Source organism: Thermobia domestica, chromosome 18, assembly GCF_964235325.1.
Source record: "Thermobia domestica chromosome 18, izTheDome1.hap1.1, whole genome shotgun sequence".
In the NCBI taxonomy this organism is placed as follows: domain Eukaryota; kingdom Metazoa; phylum Arthropoda; class Insecta; order Zygentoma; family Lepismatidae; genus Thermobia; species Thermobia domestica.
In genome coordinates, this window is record NC_137471.1 from 101,656,861 (window position 1) to 101,669,044 (window position 12,184).

The following is a 12,184-nucleotide window of genomic DNA, read 5'->3' on the forward strand; positions in this document are numbered from 1 at the left end:
TGAACTAAACAGGCGATATGTTCACTGCTTATAGCAGCGAAACAATTATATTACATTATAATTGTTTATAATTTGACAATACAACAACACAAGTAGATAATAAAATCGACAACTGTTTAATACAACATTATAATTTGATTAATGTTTCTTTTGCTGACTGTAGATTTAATTTGGCGGGGTTAGAAATAGGCTTTGAGAAGAAAGAAAATAATAATTTTGGTTCTATAACATCAGCCCACTTTTCTCGGCACATTCTGCTAATTGTTCTAATTAAAGTAGCCTTGAAATGTACTCTTCTAATTATAGAATTGAATCTCTTCAATAAAGAACTTTACTGCAAGATCTGATAAAAAAAAGTACACTCTACCAAAATATAATCAGTTCTGTGGTGCTCCCAAATAAAACAGCTGAAGTTTCTGCGATTAATTTCTTATGCATGGATCCGGTTGGGACTTTTCCTATGAACTATGGATTATGTTACTCATTGCTTGGGGTTGCCAGTGGTTTGGTAAATTGTACTTGACAAACTAAAGGCTGTACACTTCTGGTTATGAGAACTTACGGTCTTCAACAGAAGGAAAAAACTGAGCCGAGATCCTTTCCAATTTCTACGGCCTACTCACAGGGAAATACATTCCACTAGAGTAACATGTAAATTATATAAGGCGAGTAGATCACACGGACACTCTCAACAAAGTGACATATTGAGAACAGTCATTAGAAATGAAATATTTTAGTTTAACGTCCCAAGCAAAAACCTCCCAAAGTATGTGATAGTTGATTGAAGACTATAAAAGCCGCTAGATCACCACAATAGAGAAAAAGAGAGTATTCTCAATCATGTCTCTGTTGTATAGTCAGATATGCATTTTAGCATGGTTTCGAGTTTTGTCTGTAACAATTACTTAATTTTTGCAAGGAATCTGCGTTTTATTGACAAAAAATATGAATGTACAAATGTAAGAACAGTGTAAAATATATAACAAGTATGCAATACAGTATATTAAAACATATATATAGTGTTCAAAACAAAATTACAACTACCCTTCTTTAATGTATGCTTTTGAACTGACACGAATCTAGATTGAAGTGTATCTTGCAACCTAGTGCTCCATTGTTTAGACAGTTGCAATCATCATGTAAAAAAAAAATTACAGAATTCTGTAATTAGCCACTGCATTACTCGATCAATACTAACGTAACAACTATAAATACTGCATATTTTAAGTCTTGCATTTATTTTGTATGTGTCATACATATTTCGAGTTAGTATAATGGTCACAATGGACAGTACTCTTCGGCGAGTATTGCAGCACTCGCTTTCTCTTAATGGCTAGCGAGATAACATTACGGCGTAAAGAATTTGAAAGTTCATTATAACGGAAATTAAATCTCTGCACTCAATTCTATCCTCTGCCGAATCAAACCAGTTCGGATTATTATCTCCGTATCTAATATCTTGTTTTGTAGAGTATAGGCCTCAATAAAGATGTTCCTCCACGCTTTTCGAATACAACTGTGCACTATACGTTTGTTACCTTTGCCAGCAACGTTTCTCATCATATTTAGATATCTCATTATATTGTCCGTATGATATTCGGTAATGTGTAGATATTATGAAGCTTCGCATTATGTCAACTTACAAATTCACCCATTTATTCGTATCTCCTCGTAAAAGATGCTTTGTTTCGATTATGTAAATTGTAATTCTGTGCGTCTTTGATGCACAATGTAATTAAAAGTTGTTATAAAACCGTATAAATTTCATACGAATAATCAAAAGTAACTCAATGGAAATTATAGCCATATCATTCGTAAGATGGCTTATACAATATTTTAAAATTTACAGGAAATATTCTCTCTTACACTTCTTTTGTGGGCACCTGTCCCTCAGATTTCCTTCTATGAATATCTCAGCAAAATTCTTCATTTAGAAAATCCACATGATAATACGTTTCATAAATTCGATTTTCTCACTAAGAATTCTGCAGCATTTCGACCACAAAAGATGAAAATGAATACGCAACCTATGTTATAAATTAATCTCTGCAAATAGACAATTCAAGATTTTTGAAAAGAAGATTTTTCCAAGAGCAATTGTAATCTTTCTTAGCTTGCAATTGGACAAGGTTATCGTGCAGTGTAATCGTTAGACTAGGATCGGTCGGTAAGCGATATCTCATGTTGGATCGTATTAGTGGTGATAAGTCATTCTTGAACGATGTGGTATTCAGTGACGAATCAACTTTTCACCTTACCGGCCGAATCAACACACACATTGTCGTATTTGGGGCACAGAAAAGTTCGATTTGCCATATTGAACTGTTTCTTTCTTATGTATGTGTGTGTGTGTCTTCTTGTCTTAACTCATATAAATGTGTTTTGAGCATGAGCGGATTTAGGGGTTGTCTGCTGTGGGGGCGATTCTTCCGGAGGTTTAGAATACCCCTCAGTAGAGTGGGGGTCTAGGAGCTTTCCCGCAGGAAACTGTTAATATAAAAACTCGGTTTTTCAGCATTTTCGTGTATAATTCTCTATAATACAAAATAAGGGGATTTTTTTCTTTTTTTTTCAGAAAGTTGTTGGCGAGGAATGGAAGTCTCTCCATGCCCCTGGCCCCCGTAGCTAAAGAAAAGCTCTCCATTGGTTTTCAGTCATTATGTAAATAGAAATGCAATCTTTTAGGCAACATATTCTCACTGTATTTGAACATTTAGATAGCTGGTATGTCGAGTCAAAATCTTAATAAAACATACCACTTCTGCTTTCCTTCCACTTTGAACACTATATATATATATATACACGTGATTTAACAGACCACTTTGCATGTGTTAATAATAGAGTATTTGTTCAAGTGCCACATTGAACTGTTTTATTTTTAAGAAATAAGTACATTACGGCTACTTCATTTTCAATGTTGTAGATAATCTACTATCATCTACGAGTAGAATGATTCAATTAGACACGTTCAAATTCACTTTTCTTTAATTAAAAAAAAAAGTTCTGAAAAAAAAAGTTGTTTAACGTCCCACAATTGCATCTATATATATATTTATACATAGGATAGGAACACTGGTTGAATTAGGAAGCAGAAGCAAACAAGCGAATGAAGATCCTTACCACTATCTATTGATAATCCATTATTGAAACTTTATGCCTCATTCCAGAAGATAATCGTTGCATTACCCACGACCTTGGTTTGCAATGCGTTTGTTGGTTAGATTGGAGTTTAGCACTCTTTTTAGCACCGAGGCTATAAAAGACACTGCGTGAAAGACGCGTACGCTGATCATATAGTCATGGAGAGCTCTAATTGCAATGCAAAAAGAAAATATACCATTACGGCTACTTTATTTTCAACCTTACACATAATCTATATCATCTATGAGCAGAATGACTCAATTACGCACGTTCAAATTCCCTTTTCTTGAATTAAAAACGAAAGAAGTTTTGCAGGCTTTGAAAAATAGTTGCTTAGTTTAACGTCTCACAAATGAGTCAGTGTATACATGCAGATGATAGGAGAGGTGGTGGAATGAGAAAGGAGCAAACAAGCTGGTGGAATGAGGAAGTAGGAGCAAAAAAATGAAATCTTTGAGTTTTACGTCCCACGGTATGCCGGTTAGGCTAAAGGAGACGGTGATGACGAGTAATGAATGAAATGGTGGAATGAAGAAAGTGGAAGGAAACGGGAGAACCCCGAGGAAACACACGCACACGGTGTTTGTCCACCACAAAGTTCACCTGACGGGGCTGGGAGCAAACAAGCGAATAAAACAATTCTTACCATTAGTTATTAATAATTTATTACTGAAACTTTTGTTTTTCATTACTAGAGGGAATCAGTTTCGAAAGCACAATAGTCGTTAACCCACCATGGTTACTCATTGTGTATTTCAATTAGAAAAAGTATGTTACATACAATATAACAAACAGGGATATTATACAATAGAGTATTCAATCGATTTTTCTCACACCAATTCCTCTATAACGTTGAAAAATACAAGACTGGAATAAAAATCGAATTCAGAGGTCCGTCTTATCATGCATTGAATTTTATGCTACTCAGCTTGCTTTCTTATCAGCCCTACTTTAATTTCTTTATTTATGTGTAACTAATCTTGTACTTGAATAAATAATGTACCTGAGTGAGCTGATGATGATGGAATTAGGCCAAGAAGTTCCGGAGTTATCATCATTGTATGCTCATCTTCACCCTAAAACAAAAGATAAATATAAATTATATCGCAAGAAATACACCACGAAAAAAATCAATAATTACACATACACATTTTATTTCATTTTTATATTATACCAGACACAAGAATATATGTTAACATTTAGATTTTCTTATAACTTTTTTTTATTTACTTTCCACATCACTATACTCTGTACATACGTGTACTTCATAAATGTAAAGCCACAGTTACACAGTGGAATGGCGCATGGATGCGAGTTCTACTTTTAATTACATCGGTAAGTTCTACTTTAAATCATATGAGATGGGCTGTGATGGATTATATGTAAGAGTGCATCTGGGGGCACGCAAGTTCTCCCAAATTAATATTATTCCACTATTAGGACAATTTATCCTAATATCAGCCTTGGCTAGTAAATGATCAGTTTTAGATTTTTCTCGACACATGAAGTTCATGTCCTAAAATACAGATATATGATCTATAAAATGCCCTAGTGACCCAAAAATAGAAAATCATGCAAAAAACACCAAAAAATTGTAAAAAAAAAAAAAAAAAAAATGACGGTTAAATTTGTAACTGTAACTTTAAAAGAATGCAACAAACATACCAAATAATGGCCATGATGTCCACCATACCAGAAAAAAATGCCATAGCTTCATCGGTTGAAATATGTAAGTTTGATTTTAAATTAAAGTAACTATAAAATATACATTTAAACAATTTAATGAATAAAACATATACAGTAAATTATTCAGTATAAAATGCACAAATTTCCTATATCTCGGTGTACTATGTAGTATAGTGTATTTCCGTCTCTTGCGAGTCATTGCAAAGATAAAGAAATAATGCCTCGACGTAAATCGTGTAATTATTGTTTAGAATTAAACAAATTGAATATGTCCCTGATTTTCACTTTCCGATTTTTCATATACAGAGGGAAATGATTTACCTGGGTGCAAAGTCTCGAATATATTACCAAAATTAAAAGAATGAAAAAAAAAAAAATAAAATAAAATTGAAAATTAAAAAGCAAAAAAATTACCGAAAGAAATCACCGGAATTTAGAAAAAATGACAAAAAACTAAAAAAAAAAAAAAAAAAAAAAAAAAGAAGGAAACGAAAAGCCGAAAATTGGCAAAGTATGCATTTTAATATTACAGTTCTTTGTTTCAAAACAAAGTGTAATATTATGTGTGTTTGACGAGCATTGCGTCCGCGATACCAGAAAAAAGATGTTATTTCATCAAGTTCCATTTCCCCGCCTTACTATTTACAACACTTTATTGATGCATTTTCGGTTAATGATCCCTAATCTCGAAGTGCTTTTTCTGTTATTTTCTATAATCTCTGAAAGTCGTATTATGGCGTTTCTTAGTTGATTTGTGGCATTTCCACAAAGACGAGGCAGGTCTTTTCTGTATAGACAAGTGTCAGTATGTGTTTCTGATTGTATGCAGAGTTGATTTATAGTTTTGAAGCACCTAAAGAATAGTGAATCTTTCATTATAGCAGTATCCTGCAACAATAAATCCTTTTGAGAAAGTTTCCTTGGAATGGCACACGAATATTGGATGAAATTTCTGGTTGGCGGATGTGTAATTATGACGCAAATTTTACCACAATCGGATAGAAAAATCCAAGCTTCATCCAGTATAGCGACAAACTTCTAATTGTCACTGGATAGATGGCGCTCGTAGAGGCGTCTGCCGTTGGTCTTTCTCTCCCAAAGATGGAGTTTATTTATGTACATTCTTTTTCACGAAGCTTTGCATCCTTTCTAAATAATACAGTTTGCAGCGTAGGAGTGTTGCCAATTGAGTAAATAAAAAATGTTTATATATTGTGATAAATGAACAAAGAAATCAGAGGGGGAAATAAGAGGATTAAAAATGAAGTGGTAGGGCTTGTGATAGCACGACCAAGAGCCATTTTCTCTCCCCTGAATCTTTGAAAAAGTATATAAATGTACACACGCACCAGCAGGAAGAATACGTTAAATTTATCCTGTCGTTGTAAGTTACAGCTACTCGTGATCGGTCATAATCTCCTCTGTGTATCAGAGAATTTATTTAATGCAACTACAGTTTATAATATCTATTTCCAACATTTCTGCTAGTTGGAATCGGAGGCACCCTTCCTGTGCCCTGCTGGCTTAGTGGCCTATTAGCAAATCTGTGGTTGTATAGGTGGATTAGAGTTAAGCGTCTCTTTCAGTAGCAAGGCTCTATGATAAATGGACTTACAGTGTAATGTGGGATCCGAACCACATGAGCTTTCACTGGAAATCGAAACCGAATCTCCTGGACCGAAGACGCTTAAATTAACCATATACAGTACCTACAAGGGAGCTCACTAGCAGATCTAAATACACGTGCATTTGTACTCACCGTTCCCATTCAGAATATTGAGCACCTTGTAGAAGTAATGACCCAGCTTTAATTTCTTGGGGGAACAAGCAGAAAGAAAAATAAGAAAACTTTTTTGGGGAGCAGGTATTTTTTTTTTTTTTTTTTGTAAGTAGAAAATGATATTTTTATTATTATTATTTGACCTACCTACATTACAATACAACATGTCTGGGGAGCAGTCGGGGGGGACGGGACAAGTCCCCCTGGCCCTCTAGCGTCTTCACTGCCTCGTACTTTTCCATGAGAGGTGAGATAATGTTCGGAACAAGCAATTGTTGATATTTCAAGAAGTGAAACTATTTACTTTACTTATTTATTGAATAGAGGATTTATTTGTGTATTTTATTTTTGTCACACGTAATAAAATACCAATACATTATCATTTGAATCCTCGCGACTTATTTTTAATTTTATACCCAATAGAAAATGTGATCCTACCTACCAAGTACCAGTCGTGAGACTATGAAGAACATTTGACATGTGATTGAACTGCGGTGGGCGCTGCCCTCTAGGAAATTTCCTGGAGGTGTGTTTTGCTTCTGCTCTTCATTCAGTGTTAGAAGGTAAGCTGATCTACATCTAATTTGTATAGTCGAAAGTAGACTCTATATTGTATAGCAAAAGGGGCACACTAAGTCTAAATTCTGTTAAAGCTGAAATAATTGATCGTTTTATAAGTTCTCGGAACAGTTTGAAAGAATTTGAAAAGCAATTACGCATATTATATTGATAAGTATTTTTCGTGTGAACGAATGCATCTTGGTTTGTATATATATTTTTCTTATATTTAAAGAATGGACGTTAATCAGTTATTCTTATTGGGCAAGTATATTTTCATATTTGTGTGCTCCTATTTTCAAGATAGCCCATTTATTCTTTATTTTGAGAATAGTCATTGAGATTCTGATTGAACGTAAAAAGCTGAAATGTTCTCATTATTTTGGCTACGACTACCTTTGTTCTTTGAGAAATAAATTTGTTAAGATTATTGGTTTGTTAGAAAATAATCTGTTTAATTTTGAAACTATACCTTAGGAGATAAACACCATTAAATATACTATTCGCTGGGCATTCTGCACATTCTGTTGCAATAGACGTAACATCATACATTACACTACTTCGTAATGAATCAGTGGAATAGTTAATATCCTTTTTAATTTCTCTCTCTCTCTCTCTCTTTTTTTGTGTATTTAAATTTTGACAATTTTCTCATCTCTAATGAAAGGCCATGCAACGAAGTATAAGGAACTTAATATTTTAAATATGAACAGCAAGCAGAACTGTTTTTATTTTATTTCTTTTCTTTTCTGTGATATAATACATTAATAATAATAATTTATTATTAATAATAAAAATAATATATTATGAGATTTATACACTGTGATATTTATACATCCCAGTCCATTTTTCTGAAATGAGAACTGTTCACGATTCTACAAGGAAAAATGAAAAATACTTGTAAGTTGGCAACAATGAGAGTGGGACGAATAGCAGCTGATTCTTCCATAAGAAAATAGTCCACAGCAGATGCAATATATTCTGGTAATTAATGTATTGTTAAGGTATCCTAAGAATATTTCGGATACAAGTAAATATACATCTCTACATGTTATCAAAACCATGGGCTAAAATCAGAATTTTAAGAGTAAACAGTTACAACCAATGACAAAACACGCGGAGCGCATGCCACTACTTAAGGATGTCTCCCAAGTAAATAGGCAGGTTACTGGCTGCTCCGAGTTACTCTAATGAACATATAAACAAGTCAAAACTGTACGTGCAGGAGAAAATAAACAGCTTATCAAGCGATATTAATGTTGTAAATTCTATTGAAGAAAATGAAGACCTTAAGTAGCTACTTTTCATGTTCTCATAGAATAGAATGCTCATACTGCCTGTTTATTTCCTTATGTCGTACGACTGAAGTAATTGTTTGTATATTCGCACGCTACACAAGGTGGGAAAGTACAAAGCTGTATCAATGGATTTACTGGATGACTTAGGTAATACTCGTGGATGAAAAACAAAACTTCTCATACGGATAAATGTACTAGGTGTTAAATCAGTTGATAATATTATCATAGCTTATTGTGATTTTAGCTGTAATTTGGAAAAAATAAAAATCTTTGGTCCCGTTTAGAAGAGGTCGAAATTGTTTAGTATTGGCTATTTTATCCCATGTACGGGCAGTGGTGTGCGAGTGAGACGAGGAGCCCACGTCGCAATGACAGGTATATAAACACACACTACAGCAGAAATATTGCGGGAAGCATACAAAATAGCCAATCGTTAACACTTGTGCGCGAAGTGATACAAGATCGAGTAATGCGGTTTGCTTTTGAAGGTTCCAAAGCTTCGTGAAAAAGAATTCAGTATCTCCCGACACTTAAGTACCTTCCCGAGATCGAATTTATTGTGTACGGACACGTGTAACCATTACACGTTGTGCAGGGGCCGTTTGACGTAACTTCTGAAGCAAACATGGAGTTACAGCACGGCAAGGTCGCATTCGATATCCTTTGGTGGGTAAACTAATAACTAGGACCTTTTTATACCGATTAATTATGCTCTTGATAGTACTTAATCTTACTGTGCATTTTTTAAACATTATTTTTGAACTTTAGACACAGAAAACTAGGCGACAAAAAGTATCACGACAAATCCTTCTCAAAATCACTACCGTAGCCATGATACACAACCCACACAAGGCAGCGAAACAATGCTGTACGCTCGGAGAAGTGTATTGCCCTTGAAACAAGCTGATGTGATCGATACTGCGTATGGATGGCGGTTAAATGTTGGACATATACGCGAATCGAACTTCAGAATATATACAAGGTTTGACAATGAAGTTCTAGGACTGATGCTAGTATTCTGTAACTGTTAATGACAAGAAATTGTTTTAATAATATGAGATTAAAATTATATTTTTGTTTTGCAGGACATGTGAAGATTAGGTAAAGTGAGCATCTAGACCCTCCTAAACATCGGTCATTGAAGAAACCCGGTTCCCAATGTCACACAGATTCTTATATTGAAAGCACCAGGTTTCGCTGCTTGTGACTATATGATCCAGCTATGAAGGGCCTGACTCTACGGACTTGTAATTCTGTACAACACTCGACTATCGGAGCTTTTTGCTCTTCAGTCAAAGGATGACACACACATTTTCATTTTTCTCATATCTTTTTCAGGATCTGCTGGGTCAATTCGTGGTTGATGTGCAGCATATCCTCATCAGACGGTCATGCGCCGATCTGATTGCTAAAACTACATTCTAAATCATTCATAAAACAAACTATGAATGTTTCTAACTGCTGTCCATTTCACCTACATCAGTGACAGAAATTACATCAACAATGTGGAGAAAGTAATGTATTATGTTCTGGAGAATAAAGTGTTTTTGCTGTAAAACACCAGTTTCTCATTACATATTTTCGAATAACTGCCTTTCTAACCTCCTGAGATGGCGCTGGGAGGATCAACTATGGTGTCATTTGATGCCATTTGCAAATATATCAAAACTATCTACTTTAATTTTCCTAATCTGATATATATTTCTTGAGATATTATTTTTCAATTATTCGTAACTCATTTTGATTTTTGTCGATTACAGCTCAATCACGCAACGAACAAAATGTTCAATACCAAGAGTTACGTACTTTTTCCCCGAGAATCCGAATCTACAGGGTGGCCCAAGAGTAGGTATACAGTCCCGTACTGATCGGCTCATGGCATTTTATAATTTACTTATTGCTATCCAAACAGGTAGTGACTTAGTTTGTTTATTATTTGTTCTTATTCTCTTTTCACTCATTGGAACAGAACTAATTACCTTAATAAACTAAAATGTCAAACTTTATCAATGCAGGACTGTATCTCTACTTTTGGGCCACTCTGTATAATAAAAAATGGAGGTTCCTATTTAAGATTTCATAGCTGACCCCCTCCCGCCCTCGGGGTGTGGGCCAGGGGGTCGAGTGTGGTATCGTTGGATGTCCCCCTTCGAGACGAATAACTTTTGTTACAACTTTAAAAGAAAAAAATCCGATTTGTAGTTTTCCAGATATTTCAAAAAACAGTTTTAAATGCCTCACACGGTATATCAACTAGTGGCTCCCCATTAGCAACAACTCAAGAAACAGTAGACTTGAATGGACACGTCTCAAATGAACGCGTCAGAACTCATTATCAAGAAGGTCTTCTAGACGAATAATTTTTGAGATATTAGTAGAAGAAACCTATGATTATTTGTACAAAGGAAGTTTAAGAGGAAACATTTACCTTCTACTAATTACGTTACTACAGTTTCCATTGGGTAGATGTGATCATAATTCCCAATGACTTAGTGACTTAGTTTATATTATTCATAAGACTTATTTAGACTACACATTATTAGGGGAGAGTAGCCAAAATCGCACCACTTTTTACATAAATGGTTTTAATTTGAAACTTTTGAAGAAATTTAAAATGATTTTTTGATTTATTGAACTTTATAGTGTTCCAATTCTTTTACAGTGATTTCATAACGATATCTTATCATTATCATGATAAAAATTATGATATTTTAGAAGCCTGCGATTGGTGCGATTTATGCAACAGATTTCCCAAATCGCACTATGTGAAGCCAAAATCGCACCGCCATTTGAATATATGCAAATTTTACATTAATGCATATGGGTAAAACAAATTATCATGTCCATGGAATATCGCATTATTTTATTTATGTTATATTAAGATGAGGTATACATAATACATCTTTAAAGAGAAAAAAATACTGCAATGTAAATAACCGAGCACAGAAATAACACCTTAGAAATATAAGCTAAGTAGAAATGCAACCTACAAGTAAAACAAATTAATATTTCTATGATATATCACATTCTTTTATCTCAGTGTTATTAATACAAGGAAGAACATATCATTAAAGAAAAAACATCCATATTGTTGATCCAATGAGCAATATTGTTCATAATCCTATGAAACGTAAAGTATCTATATTTATGGAAAACAGCGGCTGCACCTTATGTGCACAAAAATCACATTGGAATGAACGTTCATCTCCTGAAACACCTGCACAAGACTCATGTATCCAGACTTTACACAAAACACTCTGTACCACATCTTTGACTAAATTTTGCTGACAAAGGACGCAAAACCAATCTTGTTCATTGATTTCAAAAACCACATTTGAAACATTGCGAATATGTAGCTCGTAGCATCGTGATTTGGATGTATTTACTTTTCGAGTACACTGTTTGGTGTTAAGGTTTCCTGAAGCACAAGCAGACCTAGCTGACGGTTCAGAAAGATTAGGTATCTCCACACGTTTGGATACTCTTGATTGCCTTTGCCGTTATTCTTCAAGATGTTTTTTTGTAAGGACTTGATGAGAGTACTTCTGTTCTTGTGGTTGCATGTTAGTAGTTCTATTTCCTCCTGCTATTGGGCTGGGCAGCGTCACTTTATTTTCTATATATTTTTTCAAAGCACGATCCACAGACTCCGGAGACCATTTTCCATATTACCATGTGCCCACCTTGTGTGAATTGTAACGAGATACAAACCAGGAAAAAC

At 34.4% G+C, this 12,184-nt stretch overlaps 1 protein-coding gene across 4 annotated transcripts in view; it reads right to left on the bottom strand.

Annotated features, from left to right (window-relative positions):
• Nucleotides 1-12,184, bottom strand: part of LOC145674948 (uncharacterized) — a 99,662-nt gene that overhangs the window by 18,233 nt on the left and 69,245 nt on the right. For all 4 annotated transcript variants that reach the window (XM_081745212.1, XM_081745216.1, XM_081745213.1 and 1 more), the window contains one exon: nucleotides 4,145-4,217. In XM_081745212.1, the coding sequence (XP_081601338.1) occupies nucleotides 4,145-4,217 (73 nt within the window). The remainder of the gene's footprint in view (nucleotides 1-4,144; nucleotides 4,218-12,184) is intronic.